The sequence below is a fragment of the Rhinopithecus bieti genome, unplaced genomic scaffold (assembly GCF_001698545.2).
Source record: "Rhinopithecus bieti isolate Rb0 unplaced genomic scaffold, ASM169854v2 scaffold_16773, whole genome shotgun sequence".
Classification (NCBI taxonomy): domain Eukaryota; kingdom Metazoa; phylum Chordata; class Mammalia; order Primates; family Cercopithecidae; genus Rhinopithecus; species Rhinopithecus bieti.
Window position 1 is genome coordinate 804,743 of NW_016808848.1, and position 24,683 is coordinate 829,425.

General features: G+C 47.4%; 1 protein-coding gene across 1 annotated transcript in view; it reads left to right on the forward strand.

The window, feature by feature from the left end:
• GABBR2 (gamma-aminobutyric acid type B receptor subunit 2) overlaps positions 1–23,695 on the forward strand; it is a 426,191-nt gene extending 402,496 nt beyond the window's left edge. The window contains exons 15-19 of the mRNA XM_017887601.1: positions 4,236–4,460; positions 7,631–7,813; positions 11,698–11,827; positions 17,545–17,662; positions 21,034–23,695. Coding sequence (XP_017743090.1) covers positions 4,236–4,460; positions 7,631–7,813; positions 11,698–11,827; positions 17,545–17,662; positions 21,034–21,199 — 822 coding nt within the window. The 3' untranslated portion in view covers positions 21,200–23,695. The remainder of the gene's footprint in view (positions 1–4,235; positions 4,461–7,630; positions 7,814–11,697; positions 11,828–17,544; positions 17,663–21,033) is intronic.
• Positions 23,696–24,683: the final 988 nt, after the last annotated feature.

Consider the following 24,683-nt stretch of genomic DNA (forward strand, 5'->3'; position numbering starts at 1 on the left):
AAAAATCAAAGATTTTTGATAACCACGCTGTGATATGCCAACATTAGGGAGAACTTGAAAGGTCAGCCCCACCGTATTTCAGCCCAGGTTGATCCTTGAATCTTCTCTCCTATATCCTATATAAACCATGCTTCCACTTAAAGCCCTCCAGTGACACGAAGCTGGTCACTGCACCCTCCTCAGATCTTTCCACAGGGAGGTTAAGCCACCCTTCACCCCTGTGTGATCCCACTTAGAGGCCAAAACTGAAGCCTTCTCCAAAAGTCAAATAAACTGGAATCTCTCATGCTGCTCAAATGCATTCTTACCTGTTGCCGCATCAGAGAAATGTTAGTGATTGATCCTGTGTCCTTTGAGAGGCCATGCCAGAAGGGTGTGTACGAGGACCCTAGGCAAAGATTGGTCCCCACTTCATACCAGTTGACACCCTTTTATGGTTTTCCAGAGAAGTTTTTTGAGCTCCCAGGCAAGCAACAGGACCACTGGGCTGTAATCTGAGCACAAGGGAATGACCCTGGGGGTGTCCACAGGAGGGACCCAATATAGAAATAGGAACTTGAGGACTAGCCAAAGTTCCCGGGTTTGGACAAGGACACATTCATAGTCACCAGAAGCTTGGAAGAGCTGTCAGCAATGGGTGGCACAGACCTGAGGGCAGAACCGTCAGCCCTAAGCAAAGTTGCTGGAAGGCAGACTCCATCTCCATGTAAAGATGGATTCTTATAACAGGGAGCACTGTCCATAGATGCCATGGAGCCCCTAAAAAGGACAAGCTCCCTGTCATGGGAAAGCATTTGGTGTCAATGACCTACACTTCCCCCGGCCCTGGTTGAATAAAGAGAGTGAATCTAGACACTCTCCATGATCCTTCCAGCCTTGATGTTCCTTGATTCTGAGACTCATTCTGTGAAATTAGATTATGGTGAATCATATTGACATCTTTAAACTGGACTTATTTGTCATGTTTTGATCATTCATTATCTTCTCCCACCTACTTCCAAAGTGGTTGGAGATGAGAGATGACTGTATGTCTTCCCGTGAAGCTAACAGCTTCAGCCAGCTCATGTCAACAAAAGCTATATTTGATAGCGCAAATGCTTTACCATTTAGAATATGCAAGGAACTGTCCCCAGCCTCCTGGCCCTGAAGGTTTATGACTAAAATCCCACTGCCACCCCCCTACTCCTTTTCTATTTTAGAGCCACAGAATCTCAAGGCTGGGAGAAGCACACACAGCCCTTTAGGTCCACCCCACTGTCAGATGTTTTGGCCCCAACCCCCAGCCCACCCTGAGCTTCCCCCAAAGCATTCATTCACTAACTGCTTCTATACCTCCAGTGATGGAGTGCTCATCCTCTTCAAAGGAGCCTGTGCCATTCATGGATAATGTGTTAGTTTCCTTTGGCTGTCATAACAAATTACCACAAAACAGTGGCTTACAAAACAAACAGAAATATATTCTTTCCTAGTTGTGGAGGCCAGAGGTCCAAAATCCAGACAGTTGTGTTCCCTCTGAAGGCTGCAGGGGAGCATCCTTCCTTGCCTCTTCCGGCACCTGATGGTTCCAGGCATGCCTTGGCTTGTGACTGCATGACTCTAGTTTCCACCTCCGTCTCCACGTGGCCTTCTCTTCTTCTCCCCAATGGTCTCCTTTATGTGTCCCTTATAAGAACACTTGTCATTGGATTTGGGGCCCTTCCAGATAATCCAGGATGATCTCATCTTGAGATCCTTCATTATATCTGCAAATACCCTTTTTCCAAATAAGGTCACATTCATGGTTTTCAGGAATTAAGATATGGACCATCTTTTAGGGCCACCATTCAACCCACAGATGGAGTGCTTTTCTAGAAAGTTCTTCCTAATCCTCAGCAGAAATCTTCCTCAGTGTAACTTGTACCCATGAACCCTCAATCTACTATTTGAGGGCCTAAGAACAAGTTACTTTGTGTTTCCTCCTGACACTCTTTAGAGATTTACAGCCAACAACTAGGTCCCCAGGGTAGCCCACATTTATTGTGGAGACCCTCACAGTGGCTTGGTGGCCCATCGGTAGCATGGCTGATAGAAGGGCACACTGACTCTTGGTCAGAGAGCCCAAGTCCTGGTGCCCATCCAGCCCTGATATTCACGCTGTGGGACCCCAAGCAGGTCACCTCTCCTGGCCAAGCCTCTGCTTCTTCCTTTGCAAGATGGCACAGCTACCATGGGATCACAGTGGGTCATGGGTAAAGGAACCAATACAGAACAGGCTTTCAATGGCTGTTGGTTTTCTTCTCTCACTCAGTATCTGGTTCCTGGGCTCCTGGTTCCCTATTTTATTTTATTTTATTTTTTTGAGACAGAGTCTCACTCACTCTGTCACCCAGGCTAGATGGAGTGCAGTGGCACAATCTCTGCTCACTGCAACCTCTGCCTCCCGGGTTCAAGCAATTCTCCTGCCTCAGCCTCCCAAGTAGCTGAAATTACAGGCATGCACCACCGCTCCCAGCTAATTTTTATATTTTTAGTAGTATTGGAGTTTCACCACCTTGCCCAGGCTGGTCTCAAACTCGTGACCTCAGGTAATCCACCCATCTTGGCCTCCCAAAGTACTGGGATTACAGGTGTGAGCCACTGTGCCTGGCCTGGTTCCCCGTTTTAAAAGGAATTTTTAAAAAGGAATAAATCAGGCTGTGAGATAACACATTTAGAGAAAGGATAAAGGACAAGGGAGAGGAAAACAATCATGATTGTATAAAATAAGATCAATTACAAATAGCTTTGAACTTACCTTGGTGCAGAACATTTCAGTCTACAGAGTGCTTTGACATCCATCCTCCCATTTCATCCACACAGAAACCCTGTGACATTGATATTATTATTATTATTATTCCCCCCAGTCCACAGACGTTGAAAGTGAGGTCCTGAGAGGTGACTGACTTGCCCAGGTCACCCAGCCAACAGATGGCAGAGCAGTTTCCATATCCCCCAGCCTTGTGTCCAGCCCCGCTTCTACCACACAGCACTATGCGGCCATCAAATCTCTAAACACAGGTCCTCGGTGTGATGTTAAATGATTCATGCAGCTGTCAGATGCCTGAAGCTGTCCTGCTGAAGCCACATGGAAGAGGGGCCTTTGTGAGAAGGCCTCTTGGAGGGCTGCACTAAAGCAGAGGTTCCTGTACCAGTCAGCCATCTTGGCTCTTCCTCCTGCCCGCCACACCACCATTCTGCCCTACGCCCACCTGCACTGTCCCTGCAGCCCGCCCTCCCCTTAGACCACCCATAAGGGTTAAACCCTCGACACCTTGCTTCAGATCATAGCTGGCCTCTACCCTGTCCACTTCTGTCGAGACATCTATTGGTTATGAGTAGAGCTGCAAATCACAGAAAAACCCAAAATAATAATGGTTGAAGAGACAGGAAATGTTCCTCTCAGGTAAACCTAGTCCAGAGTTAAGCAATCTAGGGCTGGGGTAAGGCTCCCAGAATCTCAGCTCTTTGCATCTTGCAGCCCCCACATCATCATTACACAGGTTCCACATCATAGCCTTGTGATCTAAAACAGATGCTGAAGCTCCACCCATCACATTCCACGCCAGCTGTTAGGAAGGAGGAAAAGCAACACCTCTTCCCTTTAAAGACACTTCCCAGAACATGTGCACACCACTTCTATTTACAGGCATTGTCCAGAAGCTAGTAACACACCACGCCTAGCCTCTAGGGCAGCTGGAAAATGTAGTCTCTGTTCTGGGTGTCTATGTGCACTTGAGGACAATAGAAGTCTCAGACACAAGGGATCTGCTTAGTTTAATAGAAAAAAGACTGGAGTGAATTTCTAAAAACACAGCCCATTTTTGCTACCATATTGCTGTGTGGCCTTGGGCAGACCTCTTCACCCCTTCTGGGCCTTAGTATTCCCTAGAGAGTGAGGAAGAAGGTTGAGATCTTATCTGAAGTTGCCTTCCACTGTGGCCTCGGGCAGGTCTATGCATGAACCAGTCATAGGGGTGCAGGAGAACTGGAGAGCTGTCACATCCCCAGTCTGCATTTGCTTGGCGGGACTCAACTCAGCAGGGTCACAAGTGGAGACAGATGGTGATATCCAGAAGACCTGGCTGACAGCAAGGCCCCCCACCCTCCCTCCCTGCAGCCCACCTCCTGAGTAACCCTCCACTCCACAGCTTCTCAGAGCAGCGGGTGTGTGCCGCCCCTTGGTAACGATCATCTCCCCTTTCTGTTCATCATTTCAGTTGTTCGGTTGTTTCTTAGCTTGGGAGACCCGCAACGTCAGCATCCCTGCACTCAACGACAGCAAGTACATCGGGATGAGCGTCTACAACGTGGGGATCATGTGCATCATTGGGGCCGCTGTCTCCTTCCTGACCCGGGACCAGCCCAACGTGCAGTTCTGCATCGTGGCTCTGGTCATCATCTTCTGCAGCACCATCACCCTCTGCCTGGTGTTTGTGCCAAAGGTACGGGTGCTGGCCCCACCACCTGGCCTCTGCCCTCTGACTCCAGCACAGGGGCATTGCTGGCTTTTCTCCATTCTCTAAAAGGCTTACCCATTCCTTTTTTATGATGAAGACAATTCACATTATAGAAAGTTCAGAAAATGCAGAGTAATAAAGGCCAGGTTTTCAGAAATCTCCCTTTGTCCCACCACTCAAAATAATCACTGGTCATGTTTTGTTGGGGTGTTCTTTACTGTTAATGTTTTCATGTGTTTCCTTCCATTCCAGCCTTTGCTTTTTTTTTTTTTTATTTTTTTTGTATTATTAAGTTGATTTTTTGTTGAGAGACCGGAGTCCTGCTCTGTCTCGCTCACACAGAAGCTCGAGAACGAGACAGGGGCCGCATCCTCAGCTCACTGCAAGCCTGCCTCCCGAGTTTATGCCATTCTCCCTGCCTCAGCCTCCCGAGTGGCTGGACTACAGGCGCCGCGCACCTTCGTCCGCTAGTTTTTGATTTTTATAGAGACGGGGTTCACCGTGTTAGCCAGGATGGCTCGATCTCCCTGACGCTCGTGATCCCCCCGCCTCGGCCTCGAATAAACTCCATAAATGCTGCGGATTAAGGCCTTAGAGCCACCGCGCCCGGCCCCTTCCAGCCTTTTTCTTAATAGCTAGGATATAATGCTTTTTTTGTTTGTTTTTTTGTTTGTTTTCTCACTCTGCCACCCAGGCTGGAGTGCAGTGATGCAATCTCGGCCTACTGCAACCTCAACCTCCCGGGATCAAATGATTCTCTTGCCTCAGCCTTCCAAGTAGCTGGGACCACAGGCATCACCACCACACTTGGCTAATTTTTTAATTTTTTATAGAGACGGGGTCTCCCTGTGTTGCCCAAGCTGGTCTTGGACTCCTGGGCTCAAGCGATCCTCTGGCCTTGGCCTCCCAAAGTGCTGAGATTACAGGCATGAGCCACCTCGCCAAAAAAAAATCACTGTTTTTAGCAGCCACTTACGTGTTCCATTTATTTGAAGGGCTGACCTTCAGGACCACCTTGAAGAGAGATTTTTCTTCTTCTTCTTCTTCTTCTTCTTTTTTTTTTTTTTTTTTGAGACACAGTTTCACTCTTGTTGCTGAGGCTGGATTGTAATGGCACATTCTTGACTCATCGCAACCTCCACCTCCCAGATTCAAGCAATTCTCCTGCCTCAGCCTCCTGAGTAGCTGGGATTACAGGTGCACGCCACCACACCCAGCTAAATTTGTATTTTTAGTAGAGACAGGGTTTCACCATGTTGGCCAGGCTGGTCTGGAACTCCTGACCTCAGGTGATCCACCCACCTCAGCCTCTCGAAGTGCTGGGATTACAGGCATGAGCCACCGCACCCGACAAAGTGATTTTTTTCAAACACCATCCTACCTTGCAGTGGGCGGGTGAGCCAGAGGCCTTTCTTCTTAGGAGCCCCTGCAGTAGGGTGATCTGTGTCGAGGGAAGCCTGACCTCAGTGGGTCTCAAAAGTAAAGGAAGGTGGCTGGGCGCGGTGGCTCGTGCCTATAATCCCAGCACTTTGGGAGGCCAAGGCAGGAGGATCACTTGAGGCCAGGAGTTCAAGACCAGCCTGAGCAACATGGTGACACCCTATCTCTACTAAAAATACAAAACAAAATAGCCAGGTGTGGTGGTGCGCACCTGTAGTCCCAGCTACTCAGGAGGCTGAAGTAGGAAGATCACTTGAGCCTGGAGGAGCAGAGGTTGTGGTGGTGAGCTGAGATTGTGCCACTGCACTCTAGCCTTGGTGACAGAGTGAGACCCTTTACCCGCCCCCCCGCCCAAAAAAGGAAAGAACAGGACACAGAGTTACAAAGCTGGGAGGGGGTTACTGACCCAATGGGAGGCATCTGCCTCAGAACAGGGGAGAGGAAAGATCGCCTGGGTCCCTTTCAGCAAACAGGCTACCCATGGTGCCTCCATCCTCCTGCGCATGCAGTCAGACCCCAGGCACTGTGAGCTCTGCACTGGAATACCTCTGGTGCACACGCCTTAGTGGTTTACACCCACCCAGACTCCAGGGCAACGCCATGACTTCCCTGCCTGCACTCTGACATTCTTTCCATCCTGTAAAAGAGGCCAGATGATCTCTAAGCCAAGCTTCAGTTGTGGCACTCTGCTCTGTCACGCTCAATAGCTCCTCATTGTCCTCCTGGCTCTAGGATCAAGTTTCTGACGTTGGGCTGGCTCTCAGTACCCTCGGGTCTCCTCTAGTCTCCCCAGAGAACCCTGTCCACCACCCAACCTGCCCTTCCCCTGCCGTTTCCCCCAGGCTTCCCTGCGTTGGCAGACGCCAGTTCTTCCCTTGCAGTTTCCTTCCCCCCACCATCCCTCCAGACCGTCCTCAGAGCCCAGCAGGCCACGGCACTGTGGTGGGCTGTCCCTGATACCCGCTGGCCTGGTGAAGATTGAGTCCTTCCTTCATCCCCAGCCCACGCCTCTGGACCATGAGGTCCCAGTGAGCAGGGGCCATGGGTCCCTCCACTCCTGCTTTTCAGAGCTGAGCCCAGAGCCTGCCTCGATCATAGATGTTTCTAGAATAAGCGGGTAAGATCAGGGTCAAGTGGCAACTTTTGTTTTCTATACAAAATGTCTTTGGATGCAGCTAAGTGATGCCCGGACTCCTAACTCACGGAAACTGAGATAATAACCAGGTGTTGTTTTAAGCTGCTGAAAAACAAGCTTTTGTCAATGACACAGCTTGTTACCAGCCTGCTTCTAGAACTCATCAATGGTTTAACAAACAGAGGCCTTCGCTCTCCTCTATCTCTTTATTGTCACAGCTGTTGCCCTTGGGGCTTATTTTTTCCACAAGGATCAAGGCCTAAGGCAACGTGCTAGACAGCTGGAAGGAGGCCTCAGGGGCCCTGGTTGGGACGCAGGTGGCATCAGAGTCAGGAGACTAGACTCTTAGTGACCAGGAAGGACACAGAGGCATGGTGAGGGGAAGGGGCCTGCCCAAGGTCACATACAAGTGAGTGGCAGAGTCTGGCCTGAGCCTAGGTCTCCTGACTCCCAGCCTGTGGCCTTCCTGGGGCCTCTTGTCGCCTCCAGAGCAGGATCTGCTGGGAGAGTCTGCCATGTGGGATGGGAGGAAGGACCCAGGGCTTTCTCTTCAACCCTGCCCCCACCTTTGTCCTTTCAGCTCATCACCCTGCGAACAAACCCAGATGCAGCAACGCAGAACAGGCGATTCCAGTTCACTCAGAATCAGAAGAAAGAAGATTCTAAAACGTCCACCTCAGTCACCAGTGTGAACCAAGCCAGCACATCCCGCCTGGAGGGCCTACAGTCAGAAAACCACCGCCTGCGAATGAAGATCACAGAGGTACCTCCCTCCGCATCTAGTAGCTGGGCCCCGTCTGCCACTGAAGCCCCTCTGACCCCGGGCAGGGACTCTCAGGCTCCTCTAGACCATCCCTGCAGCATGACCGGGCAGTGTCATCAGCTGCAGTTACAGCTGCGAGAGCCAGGGGCGACATAAGCCACGCAGAGGCGTTTGTCAGAATCCGACATGAGCTCACTGGCCACCTCGCCCAGGCTCTTGGAGGCCAGCACCACCTGATTCAAGCCATCCCCAGACAGAAAGGAACTCAGAGAGATTTGTGAGCTTCTGGATTATTGTAGCTTCCTACGTTAGTGTCTCTTTGCGTCTCTTTGTGTCTCTCTCCCTCTCAGTTTTTCACTCTCCCAGCACAACCCAGCAACCACCACATCTATATGATGTACAAGAGAAGAGAAAGTGAAAAGAAACTTTTCAAGAGAGAGTGCTGCAGACCTCGCCTTTGTCCTAAGGGTTCTCAACTGGTTCTTGAATATTCCAGAGAGACCATAGCCCAGATTGCCTTGTGCCCAAGCCTTGTAGACCAGGGAAGGGAAAACAAATTACCTCCCCTCCTCTACCCCTCCCTTTGGGTTGGCGGTATGCCTGGACCCATGCTCTACAGGCTGTGTATTGCTTTAATAAAGGAATTCTGATTAGGGAGGGGGACAGGAAAGGGACCAAGGAAAGTACATTGGTTACAATGGTGGCTAAACAAGACCCCAAAATAAAGTGGCCCAAAGAAAATATGTTTATTTCCCTTTTACCTAATGGCCATGAAGAGAGAGGTCCCGGGTGGGGCAGCTCGGCTCCCCAAGGTCATTGCTGGGCTTGGTTCCTGCCCTCTGGTTTCCCCCACTCTCCAGGGTGTTCTCATTCATAGCGGGAGAGCTGGGTGGACGGCATGTCCGGTTCACAGTGTCAGGAGGGGAAGAGATAGAAAGTCCACGTGAGGCACTGCCTCTTAAGCAGTAACACCAAAGACTGTGCACATTTTGGTTCTGCCCTAGTCACATCAGCAAAAACTGACAAGAGCACACCCAGTGACAGAGGAGGCTGGGAAACATGATCTCTAGCTGGACAGCTGCAAGGAAGAAGTGAGACATAGGGTTGCCAGATTAGATACAGGATGCCCAGTTAAATTCAAACTTCAGATCAACAACCAATCACATTTTCAATAAAAGTATAGCCCGAATAATACTGGGATATAATTATACTGAAAAAGAACTCGTTATCCGAAACTCAAATTTGACTGGACATTCTGGGTTTTTATTTGCTAGATCTGGCAGCCCTTTGGGGGGCTCACAGAATTCTGCCACAGAGAGCCACCACACAGTTGTCTGCGCACCTAAAGATGACTGCTTTAGGATGGGGCAACCCACCAGCAGCTGCCAGAGCAAACTAAGAAGGGTTTCTGTCCCCCAAAGCCTATTACAGGCTCTGTTTCCATATCAGACCTCTCATGATGAGTACTACCATGTCACTGTGCATTTTGCTTCTACTTGCACACTTCAGCAATGAAGAGTTCACTCACGTTAGGAAACCCAAGCCACTATTTAAAACTCTAAATTGTTGTGTTATTTTTCCTGGAAATGAATCACAATCTGGCCTCCTGTTGTCCCCACCCTTTGATCCTACTTCTGCCATTTAAGTCACATAGAAAAGAGTATCTCTCTCCCTCCTCCTCCACATGAAAATGTATTAAACAATTTCATGGCTGTATTCCTGACATCAGAACAGCATCTGATAGTTTATCAGATCTCCTCCCTTATACTACAGCAGGATGCTGTTTGGAAAAGTCCTCTAACCATGTTTTTCCTGTGCTCTTGCACCAATACAACAATCAACACAGAAGACTTCTGTGACCACATGTGTGTGGGGGTTTCCCCACCAACGAGCGGCAGGCACCCGCTGGGCGCCTCCAGTTCAATTCCAATACTATGGATCTAGAGATAGCTTCAGATCCCACAGGTTGAGGGCTTAGTCCCCAAGGTTCCCCCTGACCCCCACCCCACCCTCAGATACCGGCCACAAGTCAGACCTCTGGAACTTCTGACCAACCAGCTTCAAGTTGGGACTCCCAGGATCCCGCTTTGGGTTGAATTACTTTGCTAGAGGGGCTCCCGGAACCCAGGGAAACACATTTACCAGCTTATTACCAAGGACACGAATGAAGAGATGCACAGAGCAAGGGATGGGTGAAAGGGTGTGGAACTTCCCTGCCTCCCTGGGCCCCACGCTCCAGGAATCTTCACGTGTTCAGCTACCCAGAAGCTCTTCATACCCTGTTCTTTTGAGTTTTTATGCAGGCTTCATTACACGAGGCATGACTGACAACTGTGTAGAAATGTGATTGGACAAAAACGCATGATCTAAACCCAGCAAGGTCTGTCTGTTCAGACTTTTCTTGGCCTCTCTGTAGTATTCTTTCCTCCAGGGTATGGGCAGGACTCTCTCTGTGATAAAGGTCTTTTGACCTACAATCAGATTGGAGTCCTGCCTTGAGCAGGTGAGAAAGGACAGGAGAAGGTCAGAGAGCATGATTCTGTTTCATGAGGCCTGTTCCTGAGGCCTAAAATGCCCCAACATTACAACAAAAGACTGTTACAAGAGATACAGGAGCCAGGAATCATGGATGAAAGCCATTATATGTATATAGATATGGTAATATCACAGATGTTCACCACCCACCCCGACTACCACCCCCCACAACTACCAACACTCATATTGCCCAGGCTTCTCTGGGGCTGAATTGCCCCAGGACTTGCACCTGATTTTTATATAACCTGGGAATGGGCCAGGTGCCATGGCTCACACCTGTAATCCCAACGCTTTGGGAGGCCAAAGTGGGAGGATCGCTTGAGCCCAGGAGTTCAAGACCGGCCTGGGCAACATAGAGAAACCTTGTCTCTAAAAATAAAAACATGGGGATGACTGGAACCCATCCTGATTAACTCCTCTGAGTGAGCCCCTGCAGGTCAGGGTCTCCATGATAGCGAGAGGCTCAGAGCTTGCGACCCCTGCATGTCTGTCCTCCCCACTATGGGTCCTGTTAAGTATCAATAATAGTAATTATAAGTCCAGGCACAGTAGTTCATGCCTATAAACCCAGCACTTTGGGAGGCCAAAGTGGGAGGATCACTTGAGCTCAGGAGTTCAAGACCGGCCTGAGGAACATAGAGAGACCCCATCTCTACCAAAAAAAAATAAAAAATAGACAGGTGTGGCGGCGTGCACCTGTAGTCCCAGCTACTCAGGAGGGTGAGGTGGGAGGATGGCTTGAGCCTAGGAGGTCAAGGCTACAGTAAACTGTAATTGTACCACTGCACTCTGATCTGGGTGACACAGTGAGACCCTGTAATAATAGTAATATTATTGTAGTAGCAGGTTGCCCTTATTATGTGTCAGGCACTGGGCTAAACTTTCCATGTATTATCTCGTTTAATCTTCACAACCTCCCCCTGAAGTAGGTACTATTATTACCCCATTCTACAGAAAAAGAAATTGAGACTGGGTTCTCACAAGCCAGGAGAACCTCACTGTAAGTAAGGGGCAGCCTTGGGTTTGCATGAGGCCTGTCCAGAGCCTGAGCTCTTATGCTGTCCCTGCCCTACCTCCCTGGGCTTGCTTGTCTGCTTCATCAAGGCCCAAGCCTACACTGAACACATAATTGCAAACCCCAGGTCCCTCTCATCATAGCTTCTCCTTGAACAAAGAGCTGTCAGGGTCCTTCTGCATCTCCATACCAACATGCAATAACCCCTCTGATTCTCAGGGCACTTCTGAATACAGGTAAAGGCCCAGCCCTGTGACCCACCTTTTGGCCCTAGTGGCCTAGCTACCAGGGCTGGGCCAGGGACCCTGACTCAACTGGAACCTTTCTCTTCTAGCTGGATAAAGACTTGGAGGAGGTCACCATGCAGCTGCAGGACACACCAGAAAAGACCACCTACATTAAACAGAACCACTACCAAGAGCTCAATGACATCCTCAACCTGGGAAACTTCACTGAGAGCACAGGTAAGAGAGCCAAGGCCCCAGAATGTGGTAGGGACTTTGGTTTCAAACACCAGCTGTTCATCTTCCATTTTTTAGGTGAAGAAACAGGTCCAAACAGGGCACGGGACTCAGACACGCAGAGCTGGCACACCTGGAACCTCTGTCTGCTGACCACAGTTCACTGTCTGCTTTGAGCCTCACCCTGCCTAGGCCTGGGGCTTCAATTTCCCATCCCTCGGCTTCCAGCTCCACACCTACACACTGGGGCCAGCATTCCCAGTGTCCTGACTGGGGGCAGACACATTTTGTTTTCCCTTTTGTTCTTAGTGAATAGTTTACCCTTTCTTCCCTGAACAATATTTCGCGGTTTCAAATATACCTCATCAATGTGCAAGAAAAGAGTGGTCAGTTAGTTAGGATAGGATGCTCAATCTCACCACCCACTTGGGAATTGCAAGCTACAATAACACAAACCTGCCAGGCGCAATGGCTCACATCTGTAATCCCGGCATATTGGGAGGCCAAAGCTAGAGAATCACTTGAGTCCAGGAATTTGAGATCAGCCTGGACAACATAGCAAGACCCCATCTCTACAAAAATAAATTTTAAAAAACACACACACAAAAAAAACCATTTTTGCCTACCTTTTGAAAAAAATTTAAAAGGTTACCAGAGTTGGTAAGAGTATTTGGAAATGAGCATTCTCCTGCAATGCATTAGAAGTCAGCCTGGCACTGTCTAAATGCTCCATGTTAAACCTCTTGACCTGGCAGTTCTACTAGCAGGAACCTGCCCCTCGCAAATACTCCCAGGTGTGCAGAGATGAACACAGAGATGTTCATCACAATGCTGTCTGTAGGTGAGAAAAACTAGAATTAACTTAAATGTTCATTATTTGGGGGTGGTTTCATTAATTAAGATATAGCCAAACAGGGTACCATTTTATAGCTATTAAAAAGTGAGGTGAGTCTATTTGTGCAGATATGGAAACATCTCCAGGTGAAAAAAGCAAGATGAAAGCCAACATTATGATTATGGGACACACAAATGCATATACGTGTGTGTGAATGCATTTTTTAAAAGGTTTAGAAAAACAAACACCAAATTGCTAACAGTATTGACTCGTGTGAAAAGAAATGGTATTGTGGAAAGTGAGTGAGAAGGGACTATTTTACATTACCCTTTTTTTTTTTATTTTTTATTTTTTATTTTTTACTTTTTTAAGATGGAATCTCACTCTGTCGCCCAGGCTGGAGTGCAGTGGCATGATCTCAGCTCACTGCAACCTCTGCCTCCCTGGTTCAAGCAATTCTCCTGCCTCAGCCTCCTGAGTAGCTGGGATGACAGGTGCCCACCACCACACCCAGCTAATGTTTGTACTTTTGTTTTTTTATAGAGACGGGGTTTCACCATGTTGGCCAGGCTGGTCTCAAACTCCTGACCTCAAGTGATTTGCCCGCCTCAGCCTCCCAAAGTGCTGGGATTACAGGCGTGAGCCACTGCGCCCAGCCACATTACCTTTTTTATATTTCTCTATGGCTTGGTTTTTTCCATTAGCATGTATTCATCAATTTGTTATAACATTAGTTTAAATCAATGAAAAATCTTTGTTTCTTTTAATTAATTAATTTATTTATTTATTTATTTATTGAGACGGAGTTTCGCTCTTGTTGCCCAGGCTGGAGTGCAATGGCACGATCTCGGCTCACTGCAACCTCTGCCACCCAAGTTCAAGCGATTCTCCTGCCTCAGCCTCCCAAGTAGCTGGGATTACAGGTGCCTGCCACTGCACCCAGCTAAATTTTTTGTACTTTTAGTAGAGATGGAGTTTCACCATGTTGGCCAGTCTGGTCTCAAACTCCTGACCTCAGGTGATCCACCCACCTCAGCCTCCCAAAGTGCTGGGATTACAGGCATGAACCACCATGCCCGGCCTTTTATTCTTATTATATAAGTAATAAGTGGTCTTATTACAGTAGCAATATTCTGTAATTAATATTATGTAACATGGTTATTACAAAAATGTTTAAATTGAGGTAATAAAGAAATTACAAGAATAAAAATTACTTCTAATAACTTTAGTATCTGGTAAAAGTGGGAATTTAAAATTTGTTGGAAAAAAGGAATTATTCAATAAATTTCATTGGGATAAATAGGTAGGCATCTGGAGGAGAATAAGGTAGATCCTAAACTCACAAAAATTAATTCCAATGAATAAAAAATTTAAATATAAAAAGTGAAAACATGAAAGTACTAGAAGAAACCAAAGTAAAATTAAAAAAAAATCTCAGAGAGAGGAGGACCTGTCTCAGTTTGATGCAAAACAGAAATCACAAAAGGAAAGGTTGATAAATTTAGGTACAAAAAGAATGTCTTTCATAATGCAAAAGCCACGATAAGTACAGCCAAAAAAATCAAACAAAGCCAAAAATTAACTCAGATAACAAGCTTATGCCCTTATATATAAGGAGAAATGATATGTAGTAATACAAAAAGTATGTATAATTGTATACCAATTAGTAAGAAAAGACCAACATCTCAAAAGAAAAATGAGCAAAAGAGAGTTCTCATAAAAGGAACTGGAAATCGTTCTTACACTTATGAAAAGATGATCAATCTCATTCCTTATTAAAGGAATGCAAATTAAATCTGCAATGAGATACCATTTTTGCCTCAAAGACTGCCACAGATCAGAGATCAAAAAGCTGCTCAGAGTGCCAGAAAACAGGTTATGAGAGAGGCATTCTCAAATGTTGCTGGTTGAAACAGAAATCATTCAGACCCAGCAATCCCACTTTGGGGATTTATTCTCCATGCCTTAGTCTGTTTGTGCTGCTATAACACAATACTGCAGACTTGGTAATTTATAAATAACAGAAATGTATTTCTTACAGTTCTGGAGGCTGGGGAGTCCTAAATCTAGGTGCCAGTAGGTTCAGTGTCTGGGGAGGGTCCAGCCTCCACTTCTGAGATGGCACCTGGATCGCTGCATCCTCTGGAGGGGAGGAACTCTGCATCTTCATGTGGCAGAAGGAGCGGGGGAAGGGGCAAACCCACTTTCTCAAGCCCTTTTATAAGGGCCCTAACCTCATCCATGCGGGCTCCGCCTTCACGACTTAATTACCTCCTAAAGGCCTCACCTCTTAACACTATCACATTCTTCATTCAGTTTCAACACATGAATCTAGGGGGACAAGTTCAGACCATAGCAGTATGATATACGGTCGATTCTGCTGATTTACAGTAGCGGTAGTTATGTTCTTTCTGTAAAGCCTCCATCAACAGTGGATTGTGAATACTGAACCATTGCTCCTATACAGGATTAGGTTCCTGGGAGTCTCTCACAGGCTGACATCACAAGTTGACATTTTTGTCCACCAATCAACATATAATTTTGTTGTATGCATATTTCTGTTTAAAGACATCTTATTTAGGCTGGGCGCAGTGACTCAAGCCTGTAATCCCAGCATTTTGGGAGGCCGAGGTGGGCGGATCACGAGGTCAAGAGATTGAGACCATCCTGGCCAACACGGTGAAACCCCGTCTCTACTAAAAATACAAAAATTAACTGGGCATGATAACACGTACCTGTAATCCCAGCTACTCGGGAGGCTGAGGCAGGAGAATCGCATGAACCCGGGAGGCAGAGGTTGCAGTGAGCCGAGATCGCACCACGGAATTCCACCTGGAGACAGAGTGAGATTCCGTCTCAAAAAAAAAAAAAGACATCTTTTTAAATATATATGATTTAATTAGCATTGCACTCATGACCAACAGCACTATAGCTCATGCCTGATGGAAGCTTATCTAACGCATGTATTTTCTGTCCATAAGGCACATCATAGCCCTCTTGCGCTTAGGGACACTAGCCAGCACTTCGGCACTGTGCTTGGGGGCCATTTTCAACAGCAAACTCACCAACACACAGCACAAAATGTGAAAAACATGTCACTAAATAAACCTCCAGAAAGATACTTATTTACAATATAGGAGCTAAGCGCTAAGGCAGTGCATCACCCTGTTCAACCTCAGCTGGGAACGCGTGCATCAGGCAACTCACATTTTCCCACACTGTGCATGTCAGCAAATGACCACAAAAGCATTAAAATATTGATTTGTGGATTACAAATAAATTTTAGTGAGAAGAGGAGGTCACAAATACAAAATTCATGAATAATGAGGAGCAGCTGTACTCACGTAGGTGCAAAATGACATACATACAAGGTTGCCCACTGAAGCGAAAACAAAGACACCAGTGCTCCCTTCCAGACCACATGAATCCGAATCTCAGGTGGGAACCTGATTTTTATATGTCTTTAAATCTCCTTGTATGGTCCTGAAGCACAAAGAGAGTTGAGAGAATTTAAATCACCATGTTTTGTGGCTACACAATATTATTTTGAATGGAGGTCCTATAACTTATGTAACTAATCCATTATTACCAGACAAATTCAGATTAGTTCCAACATTTTAATATTATAAATGATACTCAGAGGCTGGGCGCGGTGGCTCAAGCCTGTAATCCCAGCACTTTGGGAGGCCAAGACGGGCGGATCACGAGGTCAGGAGATCGAGACCATCCTGGCTAATACGGTGAAACCCCGTCTCTACTAAAAAATACAAAAAACTAGCCGGGCGACGAGGCGGGCGCCTGTAGTCCTAGCTACTTGGGATGCTGAGGCAGGAGAATGGCGTAAACCCGGGAGGTGGAGCTTGCAGTGAGCTGAGATCTGGCCACTGCACTCCAGTCTGGGCGGCAGAGCAAGACTCCGTCTCAGAAAAAAAATTAAAAATAAATAAATAAATAAATAAAATAAAAATAAATGATACTCAGTTTGAGGCTGGGCGCAGTGGTTCACACCTATAATCCTAGCACTTTGGGAGGCTGAGGCAGGTGGATTACCTGAGGTCAGGAGTTCGAGACCACCCTAACCAATATGGTGAAACCCCGTCCCTACTAAAAATACAAAAAATTAGCTGGGCATGGTGGCATGCACCTGTAGTCCTAGCTGCTCAGGGCTGAGACAGGAGAATTACTTAATCCTAGGAGGTGGAGTTTGCAGTGAGCCAAGATAATGCCACTGGTGGCACGATCCTGAGTGACAGAGTGAGACTCCATCTAAAAAAAAAAAAAAAGAGATGCCAAGGTTGAACATCTTGTATATCTCTTTGCATAGATCCTTAATTATTTCCTTAGGATAATTTCAAGAAGTAGAAATTCTGGGTAAAAAGTAGGTCCTTTTATGGTGTTTGACACAGATCAACAGTGCCCACCAGTAAGATGATGTCCATTTATTCTCCCACCAGCAGTTTACTGACTATTCTTTCTCTTTGCAATCTTTGCTGCTCTATGAAAAATATACCTTGGAGTTTTTTTCTTTGTCATTACATCCCTATGTGCCCGTGGAAAAGACTGTTAGAACCTCTTGTTTCTAAGTTATGTTTCCTACATTAGTCGACTTGATTTTCCCCTTTTGTTCTTGGAGAGGAGAACGCGGGGCATGCCACACAAATCCCCAGCACATTGCTTCCATCCCTGACTGCTGACTGCTGGAGGCTTCTCAGCTCACTGCCTGGGTCCCGGGAGAGCCGCTACACAGACCTCAGCTTAACGAACACGGAGGGATAATGGGCTCTTTTGCATTCTCTCTCCTGGGGTATCATCCTACAAAAAGTTGCATTGTTGATTTTTAAAAACTAAGTTAACAGAACGTGTTGTGGTATTGTTTTGCATTCAGATGGAGGAAAGGCCATTTTAAAAAATCACCTCGATCAAAATCCCCAGCTACAGTGGAACACAACAGAGCCCTCTCGAACGTGCAAAGATCCTATAGAAGATATAAACTCTCCAGAACAGTAAGTACCTTCTCCTTGAGAATTATAACTGAAGACTAAATACGTCACTCCCGCACAAGAGTTTGCAATTTGCACCATGTTCTCACATCCATTATTTTATTTGCTTTCCACAGCCATCCCATGATGAAGTCCAATTACAATGCTCTTTTTACAGATGAATAAACTAATATTCAAAAAGAGGAGGTGACTTGCCAAAGCTCACTCAATTGCTACATGCAGGAAATAGGACTTGAATTCACATCTGTCCAACATCAAATCCAATGTTCTCTACTGCAGGACACTGCCTTTGTTACGTGTAAAATTTAACCTTGCTAAATGCATTTACTTGACGGTTTACTGAGACCTCCTGTATGTCAGGCATAGGTGCTAGGGTTACAGCAGTGAAGAAAACGGACTAAAATTCCTATCTTCATGGAGCTTCCATTCTATCTAGAAGGGTGATAGCTTAATAAAAAAGCGAAATATGGCATGTCAAACAATAGGAGCTTTGGAGAAAAAGCAGAGAAGGGGGTCAGGGAGTGTCATTTTAAATAGGGTGGTCAGAGAAGACTTCATGAGATGGTCATATCTAAGCAAAGACCTGAACATCTCTGTTAGCTTTGTTCCCACAGGCTTTAGGCTTTAGGCCTTCCCATCTTATAGCACATCGGAAGCAGAAGTTAGAAATATAAACTTTGGGCTGGGCGCAGTGGCTCACGCCTGTAATCCCAGCACTTTGGGAGGCCAAGGTGGGCGGATCACCTGAGGTCAGGAGTTCGAGACCAGCCTGACCAACATGGAGAAACACCATCTCTACTAAAAGTACAAAAACATTAGCTGGACATGGTGGCCCACACTTGTAATCCTGGCTACTCGGGAGGCTGAGGCAGGAGAGTCGCTTGAACCCAGGAGGCAGAGGTTGCGGTGAGCCGAGATCCCGAGATCGAGCCATTGCACTCCAGCCTGGGCAACAAAAGTGAAACTCTGTTTCAAAAAAAAGAAAGAAAAGAAAAGAAATACAAACTTTGAAACTTGGCCTCTGGAAGTGACAAGCAATAAGGAACCAGCAAAAGCAGCCAAATCACCAATTGCAGCATCATTTGGGGCTCCTTAGTATTAGAGCTAATAGCGTATCAACCCAACTAGCTCCAAGGCCTGGCCAGCTTACTGTCCAGGACAGTGAGTGAGAGTTACATGGAATTTGTCAGCAGTTTGCCTAGCAGTTGCCTCCAGTAGAGTGTAAGCACCTTGAGAGTAAGGTATGAGTCCTTCATGTGTCCCCTGCACCAAACACAGGTTCTGCCAGTGAGTAGGTTCTTGACAAGCATTTGTTGAATGAAGGAAAGGTGAACAGGATCCTCACAGACAGAAGAATGCTCTGACAACCCCAGCACCCACCTTGCCTAGGCAGACAGCCCTGCCCTGGCTTCTTGAACAGGGCACCCTTTTCCCAAGTCAAAGTTTATTCTTCCCTTTTTGTCCTGGACTTCTTGCCAGCATGATCTTGCCTTAAGACACAGACTTCAGCTGACATTATACAGGTTCAACTTTAACTTCAGAATGAGGTCTCCAACACTGTAGTTCCATGCATACCTGTGAGGTGTCTCTTGGGAGGAGTCTTTCTGGAAAATGTGGGCAGCACTTCATCTGTACTCATCTATCTCAGAACCAACCAGTGACCTAAATGAACCCCAAGGGCACACCCAGCTGGCATAAGGCTGCCCCCATGAATTGATTTGCCTCCACCACAAAACAATGTGGTTGAACAGAAGCAGCAAGAATTCCAACTTCCTCAGTTCTGGTTTTGTTTCCATGGGGAAGTTTCCTGAACTCTGTACTCTTCCCTCTTTTTTATAATGGGAATAGCAGTATTTCTTTTGCCTATTGGGTGTTTGTTAAGATCTGGGGTTTTTGTGCTTTGCTTTTTTGCACGTGAGTGGTCAGGGACTGGGAACACAAGAAGCCATAAAAACTCAGTCCCTTCTCTCAAGGAATGCGGTAGGAAAGTTGCACCCATGGAGAGCTGTGCAAGAAGGCGGCTGAGCCAAGCAGAGAAGCAGTCACCTGGGCACATTTGCCGCAAGCAGCCTTTTCAACAAAGTGACATGACAGTCATTAAGACCAGAAGGGTGTGGCAATGAGAAGGGAGTCAGAGGGCAGCTCCCTTTTCCCTTGCTGCTCCTCCATCATTTGCTAACCCACGCCCAGCTCCACCTTGCCTCCAGCTTTTTCTGGCTTCATTTCTGGGTATTTACCAAGGGTTCTGCTTAGCAGAGGAAGGGTTCTCTTAGCAGACAGTGAGCACAAACAAGGTGATATTTAAACTGGATCTTGAAGGAAACACAGTTCATGATGTCAGGAAGCAGAGAAAGAGTCTTGCAGGAGGAAAACAGCAGAAGAGCACCCAGAAGCAGGGTTTCCAGGGAAACTAGCTGCCAGAGGGCAGGGCTTACAGGTGGAGAGAATGGAAGATTCACCTGGAAACTTCTGATCCAGAGACAGAACTTAGGGAGCCCCGAATATCACATCAGTGTCCTTTTTTTCCCTTCCTTGGCTTCCTAGTGTTGGAACGATAACACTAGTTACCAAAGAAGCTGAAAGCCTGTGGGAATTGGCCCAGCAAGAAGAGATGCGGTCCTGGGCAAAGCAGAGGCAGAGGGGAGAGAGGAAGGATAGAGCAGGTGAGAAGTCTTTCAGGGACGGAACTGAAAGCCCTGTGGAGGTTTGTAAGAGTAGAGAAGGAGAAATGTCTGGTTTGCAGCAAAACCCTGTTACAAAGGCAAAACCTTGTCCTTAGTAATACAGTCTCCAACTTACCATTTTCCAGCTTTACAATGGTGTGAAAGTGATACACATTCAGTACAGTATTCAGTAAATTGCATGAGATATTTAACACTCTTTTATAAAATAGGCTTTGTGTTAGATGACATGGCCCAACAGTAAGCTGATGTAAGTGTTCTGAGCACATTTAAGGTAGGCGAGGCTAAGCTAGGATGTTTGGTAGGTTAGGTGGATTAAATGCATTTTTCAACTTACGATATTTTCAACTTACAATGGGTTTATGGGAATGTAACCCATCGTAAGTCAAGGAGCATCTTTTCTGCTAGGACATTTATAATAATCACCAAATCCTGGACCAAAGCTCAAGAAGACTCATCTCCCTTGTTTGTTCCAGTCTCCCTGGTTATTCCCAGGGCAGTAGCTGGTACATATGGGCCCTCATTAAATACCTGCTGGATGGCTGAATGGTTAGATGATTGAATGGACAGATCTTGGATTCAGAGAAAAATATACTCCTGTCATCAGATTTTTTAGCCAAAGCGAGTCCAAGGAACTTTCTGGTGAGCCCCCAGCTAGCCTACACTAACACTCCTCCCTCTCCTTCTCTCCAGCATCCAGCGTCGGCTGTCCCTCCAGCTCCCCATCCTCCACCACGCCTACCTCCCATCCATCGGAGGCGTGGACGCCAGCTGTGTCAGCCCCTGTGTCAGCCCCACCGCCAGCCCCCGCCACAGACATGTGCCACCCTCCTTCCGAGTCATGGTCTCGGGCCTGTAAGGGTGGGAGGCCTGGGCCCGGGGCCTCCCCCGTGACAGAACCACACTGGGCAGAGGCGTCTGCTGCAAAAACACTGTCGGCTCTGGCTGCGGAGAAGCTGGGCACCATGGCTGGCCTCTCAGGACCACTCGGATGGCACTCAGGTGGACAGGACGGGGCAGGGGGAGACTTGGCACCTGACCTCGAGCCTTATTTGTGAAGTTCTTATTTCTTCACAAAGAAGAGGAATGGAAATGGGACTTCTTCCTTAACATCTGCAAACAAGGAAGAGCTGGGATATCAAACTTGCAAAAAAAAAAAAAAAAAAAATCTAGACAAGGAGAGAGGCACTAGAACTCCAGCTGGAAGTCACGGAGTGACTCAAGCAGCCTTGGGAGGAGGCAAGAGGCTTCTGAAGAAACCGCCTCTGCACTCTGCACACACATCACCGGCTGTGACCCCTCAGGCTAGCCCTTCTCCACTCTGGGGGAGGAGGTGGGAAGAACCACCAGGCCCCCAGCTGCCAGGCCAGCCGACCCCAGCCTTCCTGGAGCAGGGAGTCTGCAGGAGCGCAGACAGGTACAGCCCTGGCGCAGGCAGGCAGAGCACTGGGGCACCGCAGCAGGCTGACTTACATGCTCCTGATGGGACCTGTGTCACCCAATGAGATGTTTGTTACTCTGGTAAATGCCACACGTTAACACAATAACACCCATTCCGGGGACCGTGGGGATTTAGGGCACGTCACTGCAGACACGCTCTGCAGCATTCACCGACAGTCTGTCATGCACCCACCACGTTGGCCACGTCCTTGTGTTCCTATCGGGTGCTCCCAGTAACCAGGGGGACCACCCGAGCTAATCATGGAATGTCCGTTCCCAGCAAATACAATAAAGAAAGATTGTGCACTTTAACCTCTCTCACCAGGGCCCAAGGGCTGGCTGGGATTTTCTTTTTTCCCACTAACTTTGTTTCTGACCAAAGTGAATCGGAGGCATTCTGTAAAAGACATCCCTGTAGACATAGGGGAGAGAGTTGCTGGCTGAGGGCTTCCCTTGGCTTCCAGAAGGCAGCCTTCCATCCAGACAAGCCAGTGAGCTCTCCCCTTGGGATCACCAGGGTGATCAGTCAGCAGATTGATTCCCATTCATAAGATAATTCTTCCCTTTTAATTGAGCCCCTAAGAGCACTGGCCTGTGAGTCAGACAGACCTGGGTTCAAGTCCTCAGTCCCCTGCCCACTCCCTGCGTGACCTTGATCAGGTCACTAGTGTCTCTCTGAGCCTCAGTTTCCCCTCTGTAACTTGGGGTTGAAATAACACCTGTCCTGCCTACCTCACAAGGTCACTCTGAGGATTGAAACTTGATCTTGTCCAGGAAAACTTTGTACCAAACAGTGCAGCCGCCCTGACCCGTGAGGTATGAGTATGACTCTGACCTTCAGCCCTCCCTGCAGCGGGGGCTGTGGCCCAGAGAAGCTTTCCGCACAGCCCTCTACCCAGAACATCCAGGCTGGAGGGAGGCTCCCAGTGACTTTTCTGACATTCCTAGACAGGTTCATTCTTTGCTCAAGAAAGGCCCGAATGACAGCGTCCAGGATGTCTGCACAACTGAGCAGCTGGCTCACTCCCTAAAGCAACCTATTGGCAGCTTCAACAGGCAGGCAATAATCTCTTCCCAGAACCACTGCAGTCAGGAATAAACTGTTTTCTCCACCAGGCTTTGACAAAAGGGCCCACAGGAATCTTACCGTCGCCAACATTTCAAAGCACCCTATTTCACGTAGCATAGCTTTCTGCTCCCCTTCCCCAAAGAGAGGTTATGGAGGTACTGTAGCTTTTAGGGAAAAAAAAATGTTAACACATCACAGGTCAAGTTGAAGTCATTCTCTGTTTAGGCACTAAAAATCGGTGTTGTCACTCACTGTGTATTACCAGTATTTACTTGCTTTCTTGATTTCACCAAAACCAAATTTAATTTAAAGGACCACATTAATTTTTCAAAGGGAAAGAGACAATTAACTGTACATAATGTATACACACACACACACACACAAAATACCTGTAGAAATATTATTCCAGCATAGCAGGAAAACAAACAAACAAAAGTATTGGACTGTCGGAGGTGAGCCTGTGCGTCTGTAACCCTTTGTGACTCCTAAGCGTGCGCCGTCTTCTAGGTTAACTCACGAAGTACATTCTCTGTCTTACTGATACTGTAGGTTCACCCATTTTTTTTTAATTTCCTCTCAAAATAACAAGACCCACAGAAGTGACTCTAGCTATTTAATGGTTCTGTTCTTTTATATGCACCAAACACACCGTCCATCTCTGAAGAGGCTTCGGCCTGAAGGCATTTTCCAATGATGTTAGTGCGCAAACGCTTTAAATTAGACTGGAACTGCCAGAATCAAATGTAAATGAGGAATTTCTCGTACCCCTACTGCATGGTATCGATTTTTAATAAATTGTTGCAAATTTGTTTTTATGAATAAAAGGAAAAAACCTGTCGTCTTTAATGCCTACTCATCCCAAAATGCAGGTTAGATCGGGCCATATTCCTCCGCTTGGAAACTCAGGGTACAATTCTGGGGTTGCCTGCTCCGCATTGTCCCTGCCTTCATAAACTGCCCATCCCAGCCTCCTGCGGACAGCGGCAGAGCCTCCCTGTTACCAGGTGACCCCCAACTCTGGCCACAGCTGATTAATTTGAGGGTGGGAACCTGACCCAGGCTGGGCCGGTAAATCACTTCCTCAGGATTCCTCCACGTAGAGAAATTTAGTCTGCCATGAAACAGAAAAAAAAAAAAAAAAAAAAAAAAAAATGGAGCCAACAGAGAGACAATCAGGACCAAGAGCTGAGTTGATGGTGTCAGAGTACCTGGTTAGCCGTCCCTTCCCACGCTCCTCTGAAAGCACAGGCCTGATTTTGGTAAGGAAGGGGACCTATTGGAACTGAATGTTGCTCCCACCATCCTTGCTCCCACCCCCGGACATAGTGATTGGTTCAGAAATATGCTCATTATCCAAGACCAGCCAATCAGAGCACTTCCCAGGATTTCCGCCAGCTGTTTTCGGGAGGTTTAAAGGCACTCTGGGCCCCTCCTCACCTGTTCAGTTGTTCAGGCCTTCCTTGGATTCTCTGTTCTTCTGATACGTTGCCCTTTTTGCCTAGGTTAGTTCAAGCTGGGTTCCCATCACTTGCAATCCCAAGATTCTTAACTAATATGGAAAACCCACGACCTCCCCAGCCCCGACTCCCCTTCGGGGCCTTGCCAGCCTGTCGAGATTTGGCCCCATGCTCCATTCTAGCCTCATCACCCCATCCCCCTGGAGCCTGTGGAACCACCCCAAAGACTGTTTTATTTCTCCAGGGTGCTGGGCCTCAGCTGGCAGCTCTGACTCATCTCTCTAGATCCCCTTCAATGGGATCTTCCTAGCTCTGGACTGAGGACATTGCCCCTCTCTATGGTACTGGGTACATGCCCACGCTGTCCCCTCCCCATT